This window comes from Tachypleus tridentatus, chromosome 6 (genome assembly GCF_004210375.1).
Source record: "Tachypleus tridentatus isolate NWPU-2018 chromosome 6, ASM421037v1, whole genome shotgun sequence".
NCBI classification, from domain to species: domain Eukaryota; kingdom Metazoa; phylum Arthropoda; class Merostomata; order Xiphosura; family Limulidae; genus Tachypleus; species Tachypleus tridentatus.
The window spans coordinates 18,507,352-18,528,504 of record NC_134830.1 but is presented as its reverse complement, the minus strand read 5'-3'; the positions used below and the strand labels follow the sequence as shown (position 1 = coordinate 18,528,504).

General features: G+C 33.7%; 1 protein-coding gene and 1 long non-coding RNA gene across 3 annotated transcripts in view; both read left to right on the top strand.

Moving 5' to 3' along the window:
* The first annotated feature begins 1,745 nt into the window (after nucleotides 1–1,745).
* LOC143252029 (uncharacterized) lies at nucleotides 1,746–14,647 on the top strand. 2 transcript variants are annotated; one of them, XR_013028797.1, is made up of 3 exons: nucleotides 1,746–2,950; nucleotides 12,246–12,367; nucleotides 14,491–14,641. It is a non-coding gene; the product is annotated as an uncharacterized LOC143252029 (long non-coding RNA). The 2 variants fall into 2 exon arrangements; XR_013028796.1 differs by having other exon boundaries at nucleotides 1,750–2,950; nucleotides 14,552–14,647.
* A 1,483-nt stretch (nucleotides 14,648–16,130) lies between these two features.
* Nucleotides 16,131–21,153, top strand: part of LOC143252027 (acid phosphatase type 7) — a 52,787-nt gene continuing 47,764 nt past the window's right edge. Inside the window, exons 1-3 of the mRNA XM_076503562.1 lie at nucleotides 16,131–16,302; nucleotides 17,277–17,471; nucleotides 17,818–18,000. Of these exons, the coding sequence (XP_076359677.1) occupies nucleotides 16,200–16,302; nucleotides 17,277–17,471; nucleotides 17,818–18,000 (481 nt within the window). The 5' untranslated portion in view covers nucleotides 16,131–16,199. The remainder of the gene's footprint in view (nucleotides 16,303–17,276; nucleotides 17,472–17,817; nucleotides 18,001–21,153) is intronic.

Below are 21,153 nucleotides of genomic sequence, written 5' to 3'. Positions count from 1 at the left end.
ACCACAGACCTGTTTGGGGGATCAATATGTTTGCAAGTAGCTTATTTAGGTAGGGGCTAGAGGGGGCTCAACCCTATGGCTCACGGTCTTAATAAGGGCCCATTGATAAATCCGCCATCATATCTCTGTAATAAATACAGCTTATATCAGCCACTGCTAGTTGTTTGATTACCTAAAAAGGTTTTTGTTGTTGTTTTATGAAATATACACAAAAATTATTTCGTGTTATATACACTAAAACAAAAAGAATAAATATAACAACTGTAAATGACAGAGAAAACGTCTAAAATACCTTTATTTGTTTCAGAATATATTTGCACAAAAGTACATAATGGGCTATATACTCATAACCATCCCTAATTTTTAAAACTGACAGGCTAGACCTGTTTGTTTGCTTGTTTGTTTTTGGAATTTCGCACAAAGCTACTCGAGGGCTATATGTGCTAGCCGTTCCTAATTTAGTAGTGTAAGACTAGAGGGAAGGCAGCTAGTCATCACCACCCACCGCCAACTCTTGGGCTACTCTGTTACCAACGAATAGTGGGATTGACCGTAACATTATAACGCCCCCACGGCTGGGAGGGCGAGCATGTTTGGTGTGACTCGGGCGCGAACCTGCGACCCTCAGATTACGAGTCGCACGTCTTAACCCGCTTGGCCATGCCGGTCCTCAGACTAGACCTACCTACAACTCTTGAGTTACTTTTATCTGTTGTGATTAGGCCTCATAGTGTCAAAACAGCCCAAGATAGTGGAGCGCGTTTTATTTATTTACTTGTTTTTGAATTTCACGTAAAGCTACACGAGGGCTATCTGCGATAGCCGTCCATTATTTAGCAGTATAAGAGTAGAGGGAAGGCTACTAGTCATCACCACCCACCGCCAATTTTTGGGCTACTCGTTTACCAACGAATAGTGGGATTGGCCGTAACATTATGGCGCCCCCACGACTGAAAGGGCGAGCATGTTTGGTGTGATGGGGATTCAAATCTACGAACGCGTTTCCGCAGCAACGAAACACAAACCTGGATTCTCAGATTCATAACCAAGGCACACTAACTGTTAGGCGACGAACAACCCAAATATCTTTTAAAGCAACCATTTGAACGTGGAGATAAAATTTTCGCGATACCCTCATAGAATTAGAGAAGAATTTGAAATATTTAAATATATATTAGAAACTTAGTTAAGAAAGGAAACAGGCAACGAACAGTTTCAGAACATCGTTAAATATTCGATGTATAGTTAAAGATCTTAACACATTTGCGTTGAAACTTAGTTTTAAAGTGTGTTTTTTTCAGAGACTAAAACGACTGGGTTAGGCGGGAAATTATAAGGAAAACTACAACCCATATGAGGTAACAGTGGTAAATCTCCCACGCTCACGTAAAATTAAATTTCAAGGTAAACTTCTTTCATCATTTCAACCGTCCATAATGACGTACGGTGTAGCGTACACATTACGTATATACTTATTTATCAAACGGCTTTATATATGTGTATAAAGAAGTAGTGTGTGTGTGTGTGTGTGTGTGCATGTGCATGTACTGTTAGGAGTTGAGCACCACAAAATATACAAGTTAGGTAGTATCCATTAAAACATTACTCACAAAATCAAAAGAAATCATTTCTGGAAATTACAAAATTTGCGGCTACAATCATTCAAAACTAAATAGGTTAGGAAATTCCACGATCTACTTTTCCATATAAAAAGAATCACACTTTGTAATCACCACACCTTCTTTATTTTTTCTCTTATTAAGTTAAGACATAATGTTCGAGTTACTAAATCAGAGATTATTTAATTCATTTTCAGTAACTTTGTTTTTGTCTTATTACCACGGGAGTTGCGGGTGTGTATTTTCTTACAGCAAAGTCACATCAGGCTATTTGCTGTATCCACAGAGGAGAATCGAACGCTTGATTTTAGCATTGTAAATGCGTAGACTTACCGCTGTACTAGAATGTGACCTGCTGGAGTTGACGAAATGTTCCGAATAAGAAAAACGTGGTAGAACTTCTTTCAAAGTTTATGCAATGTCACCCCTGTGTCGTTATCAAATAATATATTACTTTTATTTTACACGTTTCTCAGATTTCGTCATTTTTTATTATTCTCAAGTTTAAATTAATATTAACCTTTCGAGACTTTCTATTGATGTTATTTTTCTTTTGTTGTTATAGTTTAATTAATGTCTTTTATTGTTATAGTTTAATTAATGTCTTTTATTGTTACAGTTTAATTAATGTCTTTTATTGTTATAGTTTAATTAATGTCTTTTGTTGTTATAGTTTATAGCTACACGAGGGCTATCTGCGCTAGCCGTCCCTAATCAGCAGTCTAAAACTAGAGGGAAGGCAGTTAGTTATCACCACGCACCGCCAACTCTTGGGCTACTCTTTTACCAACGAATAGAGAGATTGACCGTCACATTATAACGCCCCCACGCCTGACAGGGCAAGCATGTTTGATGTGATGGGGATCCGAACCCGCGATCCTCGGATTACGAGTCGAATGCCTTAACCACCCGGCCATGCTAGGCCTTATGTACCCTATATGTGTATTTTTGCAAAATTTCTAAAACAAGCAAACTTTTGTAAAACGCATCTTTAAGTAATGTCACAATGCAGATACTAATAAAGTAGAACTGTTTATTCCACCTTTGATTTCTGGGTATTCTAAGGGAAAAGCCATGCTTAGAATTCTTAGACATAAATTTTCTGAAATTTAAATTATTATTGACTACATGTTCTGGTGTAATTGTGCATTTATCATTAGTGAAGTATTGTGAATATCACTTTCATCAGGCTCAGCACGGCCAAGTGGTTAAGCCACTCGACTCCTACTCCGAGAGCCGTGGGTTCGAATCCCTGTCGCACCAAACATGCTTACCCTTTTAGCCGTGGGAGTGTTATAATGTAACGGTCAATTCCACTGTCCAGAGACAAGGCTAGTTTTCCTTTTAATATTTTTCTCTCAAATAACATCGCAGTTTTACATTTATTCTCTAATTCGCTATTTCGACCTCCTTAATTATCTATCGTATACTTTAATTTTTTACTTTAAACAAATTAATTTTCATTAGTTTCATTAAAGGATTTAAAAGGTGGCTGATCATAAAGTAAGAATATATTTTGGTTTAGCTAAATATTTGGCTTATACTTAATTTGATTCGTATGCAAACTTTTATGTTTCTGTCATTAGACGTAATGCTAATGACACTAAACAATATATTTTACAATGACTTCTTTCTCTGGGGACCAATAAAGCACGTCTTCTTTATTTTTACATAATGTGATATCTGATTCTGGTACTTTTAGGTCTTATGCGAAATACGTACTGTTAATATAAGAAGTCTTAGACTTGAAAAATAAAATTGTAATCGATATCACGTTGTCTCAATTATTGTACAATAATAATCAAATCTAATTTACTTTAGAAGTATTTCCAGTCATATTTTTGTCTTTTATGTGCACTTCTGTACACTACACTTCCAGAATTCAGCTAGAACTACTATCTCAAAGTGAAGTGTAGTAACACTTCTTCTGTTTGTCCCAAGTAGCGTCACATCATTGTATCAATCGACGTATCTGTGTTTATATAGCAGATAAAGTAGGTATTGTTAAATTATAAAATTGACAGTTTTCTCCTACATTCAGGTAGCTCTGTTGTGCAACTGTAACTATGTTTCGTTATACCGTGTGTATTTCATGACTGGCTTTTTTATAGTGGAAGAAAGTGAAACACAGTTGCTGTCTGCTATCAGTATTACTGTCTGTCTACTTTCGTCATATCATTTTGGTTGACAACTGCAAACGTACACTTGGCTGATTACTGTTTCTAGAGGGGAGAGGCTCTCTTTATCCTTCTTTTAAATTAAAACCTACTTTGTACTTGCGGAAGTATACATGTATCATCAGGCCTAACATGGTTCAGTTTTGCCACCGATTCTTTAACTGATAACTTGACTTTATTAAACTGATAATCATGTAAACACAAAACACAATGTATGACACAATTAACCTCTAAAATTGTCACTGGTCGACCATTCCAGTGTCACCAATATCTTTCATGAGTTGTATTGTTTTTTCTCACAAACAAAGTTTCTGAAATACAGATTGTTTTAACATTTTAATTATCAACAAATGCTCCGACATATTTTTCTAAGAAGTATCGAAGTGTAGATCGATAGGTTTGGAAACATTCTAACGGGTTGGTTAGCCATTCTAATTTTAATTCAATCAATCAGACATTTCTCAAGTCTTAATTTCTGCTCAAATGTTTAGTTGTCTAAGCCATAACCAACTTCATCTTAAAAAGTAATAACTTTTATTTTTTATTGTGCACATAATTTTTTATTGTTTCATACTGGAACAAAATAAAACCATTAAATGCATTATCAGTGCAAGAAAAACGCGGGATGCGTATTCTGCAATATATAAGACTAATTCAAAGATTCAACAACTTCCCTCACTAGTGCTAATTTTGTCTCTCTGGGATGTGGAACCTACAGTATCTTGGAATAACATGATAAGTAGTGTCATTACATAGTTGAATTTGATGAAATCAACCTGCAATGTGTAATGGATTTACCATCAAACGTTTGTTTTAATACCTACGCTTGTTTCAGTATATTTTTATAGTTTTCCTCTTTTGCATGTGACTTATATTCTTGACTATATATTGAGCAAGTCCCGCCTGTTCTCGAAATTTAAAGAAAATTCTTGAGAGTAAGAATCAACAATACTTGTTTCACGAAAACGCGCTATAACATTGTTAAAACTTCGAGAAAGTCGTGTCATTCGTATTGTTTTATTTTGAAATTAAGCACAAAGTTACACAATGGGCTATTTGTGTTCTGCCCACTACGAGTATCGAAATTGGACACACATTAATATCTAATTAACTTCTAACTTAAAATTAACATTTGCGGTTATTTGAAACAGTAACACGTAAAGTATGCAACATAATAAATTGTAGACTTGTCCGAAATAAATTATAATACGTAACGCATGGTTAAATGCAATCACAATATTTCTTAATCTTTTCATACAAAGTCCACAGTGTGACAAAGATTTGTCAGACAGTGGCTCTCTTATTCATCAAGATGTTGTTAATTATTTTCCTTCTCTTACTTCAACTTTGGAAAAACAACACTTTACACTGCCTTTCATAAAACTTCCTGAATTTTTATTACGTCTCTAATACTGGTGTTTTGTCAAGCTCTTGGTAATCACAGTTCGTTCTCAGATTGCCATTTGTAATTCACAATAGCTGGATCGTAATAAAGATTTTGCTATTTAATCATGATTTTACATATCATTTACTCGTTTAACACTTGTGTTAAATGTTTTAGTATTGATTTGCAATTTTTGAAATTGTCCTTGAAGTTTGAATGGTACACTTATTTAAGAAACTTTACGTTCTGATAATTCTTCTCATTCGTAAAGAAAATTCAAAGTTTTTACTTTGTGAGCCAGCTCAACACTGCTTCAGTGTTTTCTAATTTCGTGTTTGTTACTTTAGTTGCATATTATTTTAATGCTTCCTCAGCTCTGCATTATTTACGCTTCACAATATTTTGGCTCGGCAGGGTTAAGTGGTTAAGGTACTTGACGCATAATCCGAGGGTCGCGAATTCGAATCCCCCGTCGCACCAAACATGCTCGCCCTTTCAGCCGTGGGGGCGTTATAATGTGACGATCAATTCCACTATTCGTTGGTAAAATAGTAGCCCAAGAGCTGGCGGTGGATGGTGATGCCTAGCTGTCTTACACTGCTAAATTAGGGCAGATAGCCCTCGTGTAGCTTTGCGCGAAATTCAAAACAAACAATTGAACATCAATATAATTCTATAAACATTTAAAATATTTGCCTTACTGCATACCTTTTTATTAACGTTTTTGCTTTTATATGCTGTCACGAATTAAATAAGTATGGGACTAAGTAAGACACTGATAAAAATAAGTAAATAATCTGTAACTAAAAATAAAGGAAGTTCTTGTTCAATTCATACAATTTATTGGTTATAAAATTTAATGAAAAATTTCTTAAAGGTCATAATTTGTTAACTGTAAATATGACGAAACTATAAATTAAATTATGTCTGTAACATCTGGAGTACAGCATGTATTTATTTTAAATGTCTACTAGCTGTTTGTCCATTTGTTGAAATTTAATACAGAAATAACTGGTCAAGTAGATGTTTATGGGTACTGTGAAAATGTAAAACATAAACAAAATGAATGTTCATAATGTTATGTCAAAGTAGTTGATAATTAATCTTGATTCTTTCATTATAAAAATAATGATAAAAAAAATGTTTCCTGTTGTTTTGTTTTCATGTAAAGCAATTCGAGGGCTATCTGCGATATGTCCCTAATTCTGAAGCGATAGACCCAAAAGAAAGTAGCCTCACCCACCTCCAACTCGTTAGCTACTCCAATCGAACAGTAGGATTTTTCCGTCACTCTTATAATGCTCCTCAAAATACGAACCTGGGATCCACAGTTCTGCGCAGTGGGCTATACTTGGTCCTTTTAAGTGATTGTAGGTTTAAAATCACTCAGAACATTTTTTAATATAGTGTCACAAATATTCATCTCTACTTGTAATTTAATTAGGGTTAAATTTCATATAGTTACCTTTTTAAATAGTAATAAATACCAAAAGCAGACTATTTTGTCATATTATTTGTCATTACAAAATTATTTCAAGTAAGATATGCAAGAATAAGCTAAATTGGTTATTAAGTTCTTTGTGATAAGTTCAAACATACACATGGCCTAAATAGTACTGCTGAGCTGCAGGTAAGAGAAACTTCTAACCCCAACCCTCAGCTTTTTCATTAATTGTAATTTTCTTCGTGCATGTGCTTGCCAGATTTTTAAAGTATGTCGGTATTAATTTCTGTTTAAAATTTCCCAAAATTGTAAAATACTGTTTAATTCGTTAGTCTAAGTGATGTAGTTGAGTCCATTGTCATTTTAAAACACAACACAGTCTCAACACAGTTTTCAAAACATACTTCTCACAATACAGTTCTCACAACACAGTTCACAACACAGTTCTCAAGACAGTTCTCACAACACAGTTCTCACAACATAGTTCTCACAACACAGTTCTCACAATATAGTTCTCTCAACACAGTTCTCACAACACAGTTCTCACAATATAGTTCTCTCAACACAGTTCATAAAACAGTTCTCACAACACAGTTCTCACAATACAGTTCTCTCAACACAGTTCTCACAACACAGTTCTCAATATAGTTTCTCTTGTTTGATAAAAAATACACACAATTAAAAAACAAGTTTTGTTTAGCAGCTTGTGATCCTCACACTTCTGTCATTATATTTTTATATTTAACCTGTTAATATACACGTATCGCCTCTCTTGATAATACAACTAGTTAAAGATATACTTTAGTGAGGTATATTTAAGCAATTTTTCTCAAACTTTTAGGCAGTTTCTCTCCACCCAGTTATGACGTTAACCGCATATTGAAAGGCCGTACTAATTAATTTATTTAGGTAAAGGTTACATACGCCAATGACAAAAAGTCTGTATCACTTTGACCATGAGTCTGTGTCTACTCACGTGGGTGGTATGAATTGGGAGTTTTCTTCCTTTGTATATATTATTTGAAATTTGTTAGTGTTGTATTTAACTGGATTACGGGATAACATGCTTGAACCCCTTGTTTGATTTGAAAGTATAGTATATTATATTTATTTTCCCGTTTTTTACCTTCCACCTTATGGACCTACTATTCAGTAAATTCACAGTAGAAATTAAGATGCAGACCACGTTACAAACATGATAGTGAATAAATATTTTGATCATTGTTCACTTGTTTCCCCTTTACTGTCCGTTTTCAGTTTATTCTATGCCTAAATAAGCGTTTTGCGGATACTTTAAGCTTATCTGTTGGATATCAACATACCTAAATACCACATACTACAGACCCTCAGTGGCCCAATAGTAACTTGAAAGTTTATAACACTGAATTCGGGGTTCAACCCTTCTGCTTGGTACAACACAGATAGTCCATTATACAGCGATTTTCTTAACAACAACAACAGAAAAAACTATCTAAGAAGAATATAAACAAAACATAAATGGCATACAAACAACTATTTTTATAAACTCTACTTACTTATTAATTACCACATCAATACATTGGTGTTTTAGACACAGCTCAGCCATATTAGAAAATATTAAAACCGTATTTCTACAATTTCGTAATATTTTAAATGTAATTAACATGAAGTGATATTAACCATTTTTGCATGTTGGCCCGACATTGTCAGGTTGGTTAAGGCGTTCGACTCGTAATCTGAGGGTCAAGGGTTCGAATCCCTGTCACACCAAACATGCTCACCCTTTCAGCCGTGGGGGAGTTATAATGTTACGGTCAATCCCACTATTCGTTGGTAAAAGAGTAGCCCAAGAGTTGGCGGTGGGTGGTGATGACTAGCTGCCTTCCCTCTAGTCTTACACTGCTAAATTAGGGACGGCTAGTGCAGATAACCCTAGAGTAGCTTTGCGAAAAATTAAAAAAAAAAACAAACAATTTTTGCATGTCTATTAATATTTCAAAATACTGGTATGTCTAAACGTGATTCGCTAATTCAACATTGCCAATGTATTATAAACTTAAAATCCGGTTCTTTAGATGATGTTGCATTAAACTATTTTCCTTGATTTCGAACTGTTTAAATTGTATCTCTTAAACTGTCCTTCGTGTGCTTAACACGTGCATAAATATTAAAAACATTTCAAGCTTGTTACCCAAACACTGTGCATTCCAGTGGATTAGCGACAAGTCTACGGACTTTCAAAGTTAAAATCCAGATTTCGGGTCTCCATGTTGGATAACGCGCATATAGTCTATTGTGTAACTTTGTGCTAAACCTAACAAACCCTTGCTCAGAGTCCCTTGTTTTTCATGAACTTATATGCCGTGTATCCGAGAGGTGGGAACAAAATGAACATAACTTCCAATAAGATACAATTTTGATCGTCTTGAATTAGTACACATTTTATTGAAGATTGTACGTTAACGGACATGAATAATAATTAAAGGTAAAAGGAACGTATACGTTTATATACAGTTTAACAATAAAGTTAATCATGAATGTTAGCTTTGTAAAAAAAAAACACTTGGATAATCGTTTGTTTGTTTGTATTTACTTGAGCAAAAAGCTACAGAATTTGTACTCTGCCCACTACGGGTATCGAAACCTGGTTTCTAGCGGTATAAGTCCGCACACATACTTCTATGTCACTGAAGGGTTTGAGTAATAATCAAACTCAAATTATCAGTCAGCAAAAAATACGAGTTGTGTCGTTGTGCAGTTGTATTGAGAAACATTTTGTGTCATAACAGTTGATAAGCAGTTGACCAGATAATAAACTAAACTGAAATTTAAAGAGACCACCAGGAGTGACAATATACTTTCAACGGAAAGTTAGCATTTTATTTTAGCATCTGAACGGATGGTTAATGCAGACAATATGACAAAACGTATTATTCAATTTAATCATCAAATAACCAAAAAATAATATTATATACAATATCTCAGTTGCATCAAAATATAAAACAGTTGTGCAGAATTGCTCTCTACCTTCATCTACGCAGACACTCTATACTAACCTAACCCTAACATATGTGATAAGTGAGTCATTAGCTTATGTAATGATAAATTAGTAACTTTTTGATCGCATAAAATCTACACATACAGACGTCTTAAATATGTTGTCACAACTGTGAGAATTTCAAAAATATAGAAACTTTAGTAAGGTGATGTTAATTAAGTGGAAGTGGCCTAGTGACTTGCGTACTCTAACTGTGAATTCGAAAATATGTATTTTCTGAAGTCTGTTGTCGTGAAAACGCGCTCCGCACTTAGAAGCCATGGATGTGCTATAAGAGACATCAATATTTCAGTCTGCGATAAGTTAAAAGTAGTCCAAGAGTTGGTGTAGGTGTCGTTGACTAGCTGCCTTCCAATTCGTCGGTCAGTTCTGAGGCTAAAGTAGTCTTTAATCGGATGTTAAAAATATATTATCAAGACGACTGGTAATGGTATTAAAGCTTTAATTAAAATAAAGTACAGAAAAATGTTTCGACCTTCTTAGGTCATCTTTAGGTTAACAAAGAGAGTTTGCACCTCTTATAATGTTAATAATAATATTAGAATAATTTCTACAGATCGGCACTTTTAATTGCAAACTAATTAATAGCTCAATAATAAAAGACACCAAGTGGCTTAGCAGTATAGTTGGAAGTTATAACGTTAAAAATTGAATTTTGACAGCTGTGGTAAGTAGAGCACAGATGGCCCATTGCGTAGCTTTCTGCTTTATGGGTGGTTTCAACAAAATATGGGAAGAAAAATAATAAAACTTGCTAAATAATATCAGTAGACATTCAACCTTCACGTTTTATACAAATTGTATTTTTGTAGTACAGTAGAAAACAATTTTTAGTGGGTGTGTATGATATATATATAATGTAGTACCTAACAAGTTTTGTATGACTCGGAACCAACAATATTTAAAGACATCTATGTAAGAAGTCTGTAAGCTGATAAACATTCGTACATTCACTTTCCCTATTAGGTTTCTTTTACATCATGCTGTCGTCATAGTGTAAATATGATCAGTTGTTTCTACTTTATCTTTCTAGTTGATTTTCTTACATGTCTTTTATGTTATAAATGAACACCATTCATTAGGAGCTTTATTACTGAAACACCCACTTGACCTATAACTAAACAATGTTTTAAGAATCATGTCCCGAGTATTTTAATATAATCCTTACTAGTGCAATAAGCAAATCATTACACTTACTTAAAGCTATATGAATAGAAGTCTCTGTTCGAGGGCTGTTTTTGCCTCCTGGTTAACAAAATCCCCTTTTAAACACAGGCATTTTTTATGTTTTTGACAACCGACACGTTACTTTCTCCAAGTACATGCTGTAGTACACTGGATATTATTTCTTAAGCCACACAGCTATATTCTTGAATGCGCATATGTAGTGAGATGCTATAACGAAGGGTAATGTACGCACAGCACGAGATTCGAATGTATATTTCTCTTTTAAATATAATTTTATGTCTAACTTGTTTTTTTCACTGTTCAAAGTAAAGAACGAGGGCAGTTAAGTTGTTTACTTTGTTATCGTGTTCTCTTGACCCGTAAAAAGTATCTTCGGTGTATCAATAAGTCTGGATACAGTATATATACTCATATATTGTTTTATTCAGTATTTCATTTTTGTGTCATCTCGAGTAATACAGGGATACTTTAGTCAGCTAAAATAAACGGTTACTGTTGGCCCATTATAACATTATTAATTTGATTATATACTTTGATGTTCGTTGACAGTTAGAGTGTTTACTGTACGTTTTAAAACAATATGAATTATGTTTCTTAAAATCACGTTAATGTTTTCTCCTTCAAAACTAATTTTTTAGATTATTATTATAAGAGTCAATATTCTTTACAAAATTTCGAAACTATAGGTCTAACGCCCTCATCTGACTGTTCACTTTCAATATTTTAAGATATAAACCAGTTGTTATTAAACTGATAGATTTCTTTCATCACAGTGCAGGATTTATTAATTGGTTTTGATTTAAACATGTATAAGGATTTTTTTTTTTCAACTAAATGATGGACTGTTTGTTTTATTCAGTGTGAGTGTCTATAATCAAAATCTTTAATGCTTCGAGTGCTGAAACTTTTTGATTTGGAACTGTAGTTTTCTTTATTTATTAAAGTTATTCATGATCTGTTTGCCGATTATGAGATAGTGGTATGACGTCATACAATTAAATTTTTAGTGCTTAGTATTTTTGGCAAAAATTATATGGGCTTCTCAGTGAAAATGTGAGATTACAATAATACCCTCAAAGTGCTGTACCACCTATTTGCTTGGCCAGAGAAAGCGCCATCTGTAGATAAGATGGATAATTGTTTAAAGTTATATATAGTTTAATATTCATAAAATAAAACCACTAGCAAACTTTCAATTCCATGTAACCAGTAAAAAACGTTGCAAGTTATGTTATATACATCAAGAAGAAATATTGTAGTTTTAATTATTCAGTCTTACTAAGTAATTTATCAATAACTTTTATTTAAAGAAAACTATTTACACACATCAGGACTGAATTAACCAACTGAACAATGTAATTAACTTAACTGTTGGGTGTGTTTGTGTTTATTGTAGCAAAGCCACATCGAGCTATCTGCTGAGTCCACCGAGGAGAATCCAACCGCTGATTTTAGCGTTGTAAATTCATAAATTTACCGTTGTACCAGTGGGGGACTTACCAGTTGGTCTAATAAGCAGTAAGTAATGTCAAACAATATCGGCTTGAATCATCAATTGCGTTCGTTCTCTCGCTATTAGTGACATTTGCAGCCACCATATTTACCTGAGGTTTGACCAAGTTAGTCCTAAATTTACATATTAAATTAAAAATAATTATTCTAATGAACGATACATATTACGAATAAAAGCATGATATTTTAGTTTTGGTATCTTACAGTTTCATAAAAGGTTTTTAGTTATTAAACTAACTATAATAGGTAGGGCATTGTACTTTTTTGTGTAGAAATTATTTTCGCAAGAATGGGAAGTGTAATTAATACTGATAATTGATAACATTTTATAAACATAAACAATATCAAACTTTATATTATCGGCATCGTATTTTTGTGTGCAGAAATCTCTTTCGTAAGAATGGGAAGTGCAATTACTATTAATAATTCGTAAAATTTTGTAAACATCAAACTTTATAAAATGTGCGAATTCAACATTAATCACGTTACAGTATTTAACTTCACAAAATAATGACAATTTTAATTTATAGGCAAAAGACAATGTCGCCATAAGTGTTTATTTTATTTTGGTATTCGTACAAAGCTAGAAAAGGGATTAATTGACACAGATGGCTCTAGCTCTGAAGTGACTACCCCGTCACACCAAACATGCTTGCCCTTTCAGCCGGGGGGGCGTTATAAAGTTACAGCCAATCCCACTATTCATTGGTGAAAGACTCTCCCAAGAGTTGGCGGTGGGTGGTAAGGTGTGTTTTTTTCTTATAGCAAAGCCACGTCGGGCTATCTGCTGAGCCCACCGAGGGGAATCGAACCCCTGATTTTGCGTTGTAAATCCGAAGACATACCGCTGTATTAGCGGGGGTGGTGGTAAGGACTATCTGCCTTCCCTCAAGTCTTACACTGCTAAATTAGGGACGGCTAGTGCATATAGTCTTCGTGTATCTTTGTGCAAAATTCAAAACAAACCAAACCTGAAGTGATTAACAACAAGTAGTTCACGATTCTCACCGCCAGTCTTGGATTATTCTAAATGTGTAGTATGGCTGGTCTATTAATTTTATAATGCAATGTGTATTGCGTGATTTTGAAGCAACAAAACGTAACTATGGGTTCAGGGATATACAATTTGGTACGCTCATATCCTGGATACGCCCGACCCATAATATTCCATTCCTGATCAATTTAGTCTCATTTATTTACGCCAGTTGTTGTTGTTTTTGAAAAAGTTTATGGTGGTTTTTAACACTTTATGCACTAGCCATCCCGGCATCTTGATGTAAAAAAAAAAAAAAAGAGTCATTTCAGAAAGATTTAGTTTGTTTTGATTAGACAAAAATAAGAGGACGTTTGGCATAAGTTTCGAATTCTAGGTCACTGGACCAGACCTGTGACCTGATTCGAGATGATTATAGCTAACATGGAGAAGTTAACTTGTAAATGTAAAGTGAAACGATGCATCAATGAAAAATGTTTGAAATGTTCCAGATGTGGTTGTAAATATGATGGTTTAAGTGTAGTGATTAAACTAAACCATGGATCTAGATCGGATGAGGAAGAGCTTCTTCGAAGATATCCCAGTCAATTTGACTCGGAGATTTGTGGATTGGTTATTACATTAACAGTGAAACATAGAAAAAAAAACAAGCACAATAATATCGTTATCTTTATACAGGGAGATTAGAATCATATATAATAAATCGTTAGTTTTAATATTTTGTGCAATTAATGGGACAGTAAAGTCCAAAGATGCTGTACTGAACTTGAAGATGTGTGTGTTTGTGTGTTTTTCTTATAGCAAAGCCACATTAGGCTATCTGCTGAGCCCACGAAGATCTTCTATGCATTATAAGATGATTTCCCTCGCGATTCTTAATTTTAAAAATGCCATTTCTGTAATAAAGAGTAAATGTAAGAAGAATAGCATAATACCCAGTATATATATATGCAAAAACGGCTCGTTTGGGTTGAGAAAATATATTACATAGAAGAGCGAACAACGTTTCGACCTTCTTCGGTCATCGTCAGGTTCACAAAAAAAATACCCAGTATAGTATCGCCATAGTATATATAATCCATAAGACTTCATCATATCATATTTTAAACTAATATTTAATTTACTTTCCTTTTAGAAGTTGTGTCGTACTTTAATCACTGAGATCTATAAAAATAACCCAAATCTCCGGTTTCCAGAACAACCCCCTCTGTTGACTCTCCTGGACTTAATATTAAAATATGCAGGGCTGGTTCGTGTGACAGGTGTTAATAATGGATATAGAAGACAAACAGGTAAAATCATAGAACTTGGTTAGATTAATCTTTATAAACATTCAAAAGTAAATTAACGTTTTGTTGTAATTAATGTCTTCTGCTTGTTTGGCTGAATTCTGTGACACGGAAAGAGAAAAGAGGGATTTATTTCTCCATTCTCCCGAATTTGTCCATAGCGACTCGAAATCAGAGGTGTATAAAAACAAAATCAGATTCATTTTTCGTCTCCCACAAGTCATTACTCAATAAGTTTTGTTCTATATCAGAACTCATCAATAGGTTTGGACGATGACAAACAAAGCCCAAGTAGTAAGTTTTAATATCATCAGTTGATATAGACAAAACCAAGTGGTGAGTTATGGTTTCATCAGTTGGCCTGAACGATGGGAGACAAAGGTCCAAGTAGTGAATTCCGATCTAATGAGTTGATCTGGACAATGAAAAACAAAAGCCTAAGTGGTGAAGAGCAGAATGGTTATTGGATAGTAATTTGTGGGAGATAAAAGACAGTTCTGAAATTCTATTTGTCACACACCTCTGATATCGAGCAGCAATGGACAAATTAAGAATAATGTGTTAAAATGAATGCAGTTAAATTTATTTTATAACAGTTCTTAGGATTATTGTTTTTTCATTATTCAATAGCTATTGGTGTTTAAACAATCGAATTCCTTATGTTTAGGCTGCCTGTGTTTCTGCAACTTATCAGTCTATTAAATGATTCGTTATAAGCGGGGTTCGCCCGTGTTTGCATTCAATTACAAAACGAACAAAGACGTACAGATTGAGCAACGGGTTTTATACTGAAAATCTCAAGAAAGTAATGTTCTAATCACAAAAGATCAGTGTTTGCTAATTACATGATCATACCTTTATATGTTTGGTTTTTAGAAATTTTGCGCAAAGCTACACGAGGGCTATCTGCGCTTACCTTTATATACCAAACAACTATTGGCGTTCTAATAGTACATAAAGTGTTGTGTAACCTAATATAAAGTTTTTAAATTAACAGTAACGAAACAGTACCAAAGTTATATGGATACCAGTTTCGACACTTTCACATGTTCTCTTCATTCCAAATACTATCCATATAAATTAAATAGTAATGCGTCTTATGAAAAGACAAGCAGCACAAATATACAAAGAAATGCCTGAAAATATGCTGAACATTGAAACTAGAAACCATTGTTAATAAACTGATTTTTACATATATTGAAAATATTTGTTTTAGACAGACAAATCAATCAGCCATATTGTGTTATGTTTCCTCGCAGTATATCCATACTTTGGTTGGGAAGTGTCATAAAAGATTTGCGTGTGTGTGACTGATAAAATGCTTTTAAAAATAGCTATGAAGTAACACTGATCTAACAGAAAGGTAGTTGCGATATACTTATATTGTGATGATTCCACTAATCAGTTTCATGTAACTTACTTTGACCAGAGATAAAACATCACATGAGGAATTCTTATCTTTACAATTAATTATTTATAATGTGCATAAGCCATCAGTGAGTAGTTTTGTCTCTTGTTTGCTGTAGAAGATATATACAAGCCGAATCTGTACACCATGTCTAAGTTTGTAGCATTAGGAATTATTTTACTTACTTGTTATCACACTTCATTATCCGAAGTTCTTACTCAGCCTGAACAAGTACATATTTCATATGGAGGTAAGGTTTGAGGTTTTTATTTAGCAATAAACATATACGAAAAATAAAATAGAGAAAAATTTTCTTTTGCAAAACAACCACGTCATTGTTTTTAATTACAAACTGGTAAAATCCTGTAAAAATATGGTTATAACTATCATATTATTTAAAAACGCTTTTAATAAAAGGTAAATAAAACTTAAAATAATCTTAATATAGTTCTAAGTGGCGAATTTAATGTTGTGTGGGCCCTACATATTATGTAATTTTACACAGAATAAAATTATCAATGCCCTCCCCCATTAAGACCGTGGTCCCTAGAGCTGAGTACCCTCAAGTTCCTACCTAAATATGCCAGTTATAGTTCTACTGAAAGTCACGAGGATGTATAAGTTTCAATTTAATGTTGGCTTTTTTTTTTGTAATTCCTGTATCATTTGAATAAAAAAGGTTTTTATTTTTTTAGCAGTTCTATTTAACTAAATTAATGTCATAGAACCTAACAGATGCCACTAAGTTACTCTAATTAGTTAATATTTTACTATAATAATTTTTCTCAGTAGTGTTTCTTAATGTTCAATGGTGTACTTAAAACTACTGTGTGAATATCAACCTTATTAGGTGTAGTGTCTGTGTCTCGTGCCACTGTCAGTGTAAGGCCCACCGTGTTTGAGATAGATGTCACTTAATTATTTGGTACTTTGCTGGATTTTTAAATTTATTTATATGGTTGATTATTAAAAGTTGGAAAAATTAGTTTAACTTGATTCAAACTAAACTCTATTATAGTTCCTTATTTTTTCAAAAGAAATGTTTTATAAAGGGAAAGAAATTTTATTCACTTCGTCAGAAACTTAATTAATGATAAACATGCAACTACAATATCTGCTTTAATGAGAAAAACAGGCTATGTGCTCCATAAAAAAAAAAACATGTGTTTAAAGAGATGTGGTTGTAAAACGCCTAATTTACTTTATTTATTAATACAATTTTAGTAGCTCCAACAGAGATGGTTGTGACATGGGTAACAATGGACCCAACAAGCAGCTCTATCGTTGAGTATGGAGAATACAGTTTGAACAAATCCACCAAAGGATCTAGTACAAAATTTGTTGATGGTGGCTCTGAGAAAAGGGTTCTCTACGTTCATCGCGTGGTTGTCAGGAATTTGTCACCTGGTACCTTGTATAGTGAGTAATAACATTGTCCTTGTGATTCTCTCCGTACTGATAGAAAATATAGATGATTTTAAAGATAACTGTAAGCTATCTGGCTTAGTAGCGATGATTTGAAATAAATTCTAGAATACCAAATATCTTGTTTCGCCTTTATAGGATTTACCTGTATGACAAAGAATAAAGTTGAAAAAAAAAAAAACAACACTGAATAACAACAAATTGGTTCTTATGTTTGATTTATGAAATAGCAGCTTCATACATCATTATGTAAATAAAAATAATGTTCATTATAGAAATTAAAATGCTACAGGGAAAACATCATAAGAATTGATGGATTATCATCTATTGTCTCCTGCAGGATATCATTGTGGTAGCAATGAAGGGTGGAGCTCTCTATATTTCTTCAGGGCCATGAGGGAAGGAAACAAATGGAGTCCGAGATTTGCTGTGTTTGGAGACCTAGGTAATGTGAATGCCCAGTCCTTGCCTCGTCTACAAGAAGAAACGCAACGTGGAATGTATGATGTTGTTTTACATGTCGGTTAGTATACACTGAGTTTGATTTCCTTAAAAACAAAATGGAATTTATCATATGCAATGGATTGCTTGGAAGATATCTGGATTTTCAAAAATATACACCCAGTGAGGGTAAAATATAGATTAAGGTATTAATAATAATGTTATTAATGTTACGTATAATAATTTCAAATAGTCTGAAGATGAGTTAAATCATAACTCAAAGTTAGAAGTTAAATAAATGTCGATATGTATTCAGCTTACGATACTTATATCATAAAAGAAAAAATGTCGTTGCAACGGTTAATCAGTGGATATTTTATTAGAAGCCTTTTAATTTTATGTGGCCCCTTGTCAAGCGTGGCATGGCCAAGCGTGTTAAGGCGTTCGACTCGTAATCCGAGGGTCGCGGGTTCGAATCCCGGTCGCACCAAACATGCTCGCCCTTCCAGCCACGGGGGCGTTATAATGTGACGGTCAATCCCACTATTCGTTGGTAAAGAATAGCCCAAGAGTTGGCGGTGGGTGGTGATGACTAGCTGCCTTCCCTCCAGTCTTACACTGCTAAATTAGGGACGGCTAGTGCAGATAGTCCTCAAGTAGCTTTGCGCGAAATTCAAAAAAAAAAAAAACAACAACAAAGCCTTATCAAATGCTTGCTGAAAATACAGATACACTAAATCTATTCTCTTACTCTTATTTACAGTAACCTTTTCCTATGTACATGTTTTATCCTATTTTAAATCACAGGAATTGTAAGTATATTCTGAAGCTTATAATGAGAAGGGCGACTCAAAGTTACGTGGAATAGGTTTGTTCATATACAACCCGATGTAAAATACACAGTCGGTTGTTAACTATAACATCGGCCTAAATACTTCTATCATAGCCTATAGGGCTGTGGTTATCCCGCTTATTTTACTCTTAAAAAACACCAATGTACTACTAAACCTTACCTTTGAAAGGAGTGAGGTGTCATAAGTTATATTTGTGTGCTAATCTCTATATTTAACCGTCTGGTGACTTATGTAATAACTGTAGTTAGGGTAGAATAAATGACGCTTTACTTACTCGTCAATATGCTCAATCTCGTACCCGCGATGACCTAGAGTTCTAGACATACCATATAAAGCAAATCGTGTCCTTGTCTATTACTGTTATACAACTACAAGTGAAAATAGCCAATAGCAAACGAGTAAAAAATAAATTAATGTGTTATTATTAACATGATTGGACCTGGCATCGCCAGGTGGTTAAGGCACTCGACTCGTAATCTGAGAGTCGCGCGTTCTAATCCCCATCACACCAAACATACTCGCCCTTTCAGCCGTGGGAGCGTTATAATATGACGGTCGATCCCATCATTCGTTGGTAAAAGAGTAGCCCAAGAGTTGGTGGTAGGTGGTGGTGGCTAGCTGCCTTCCCTCTAGTCTTACACTGCTAAATTAAGGACGGCTAGCGCAAATAGCCCTCGTGTAGCTTTGCACGAAGTTCAAAAACAAACATTAGCATGATTGGATCTCAAGTTATTTTTTACAGATAATCAAAAAGAACACGCCCAAGAACAGAACGTGTTACAACAGTATTATCAAAGTAACTCGAAATTAATTAGAACGTTTGTTTAAAACAAATAAGAATATTAATTGATCAAATTATCTTTACTCTCTAGCCATCTAAAAATTGTTGTTTTCATTTTAAGAAAATGTCTTTCTTACTATAATTATTTAATAAAGTATTTATAATAGGCTTACACTTTTTAATAAAAAGAATACGAACTGCAAACTGTAGCTTTGTTAGTTCTATATGGAATATAACAATTAAAATATATTTTCATTCTCTGACATGTCTCACAATATCAGGCACTAATATTTACGATTTAAATGCCGAAAGCTAGTGAAATATTAAAAACTAATAGACCTGACATTTGTAATAAAGTTCACGTGCACCTCGGTTTCATACCGTAGGTGTATGAAAACAGCATTTCATGTCTATCTTTTGTCTCATACAAGTCATACCTAAGAGGTATTTTATACGTTACCGCAAGTTTTGCGAAATCAATCAATCAAATGCAATGTAAAAATTAAAACAAAAACGACAGTTTTAAGAGATTTTTATTACAAATGTTAGACCCAGTGATGTAAGTCATTAAAATGTCAACTACGATTATTTTTAGATAATAAATTCAAATATAAGTTTTGTGTCATTGTTATAGTGTTATCTTTCAATTGTACACTTAACCAAGCCATTTATTTATATTTTCGTTCCATTATTCTGCTATTCTAGCTGAGGCGTATAGCCACTCACATGATATTGATAAACACTTGTTTGATTATTTTCTTCAGCTATCAACATTTCACTTACCTTTTATGGATAGTTTTATAATGATTTCTTTTACTGGTTATTTGGTAAAAACAGCCAAAGTCCAGTCTAATTAATTAAAACGGAAACGTTTGTCAACTACAATGCAGAAGCTCCACTATTAACAAACTAAATTTTGTGATAGGTTTAACTTTATTAATAACGTTTCAACAGAAATGCCGAAACGGATGTCGTGCCTAACTCACAACTAAAAACTCACTTGTTAAATATTTTGTCGTAATTGTGAGACATCTTAGAAATGGTTGATTAACGCACTCACTAATCGATTAATAACTTGGTAACAGATTAACGAACTAACTACTAATCAGTTAACTCGCTCACTGACTTTTTTTTTCACTGAATAATTGTCTGACTAACAAACGAAATAGCGCATATTGGTGTTCTTGCTTTCCTCACGTACTCCACGAACATTCGTGACGTCATGCGAAGCCCAAACTTTCACGAAACTCCTATATATCATGCCCTATAGCAATAAAAATATCTAACTTGTAACACTAAAGGCATGACTTGTAACAATGCAATAATTTTTTGTTACACATATATTTGCACCGAGATTGTTTCACTTTTTCTGAGATTTTTATTCATAAAGTGAAGAAGCTAACCTTTCATCAGAATAGTTATAGATGCAGAAGTTTTACTGGAATCAGCAAATCCACACCTGCTTTAAAGAAGTATTTCGTTCTGTTGTGTGCAAATTGATTTATTGGTAATTCTTACCAGTAGTGTTACAAATAACTAGGCACTAATAATAACTAAGATTCATATATAAAAACAAATTTAGAGTAAAACGTACATTTCA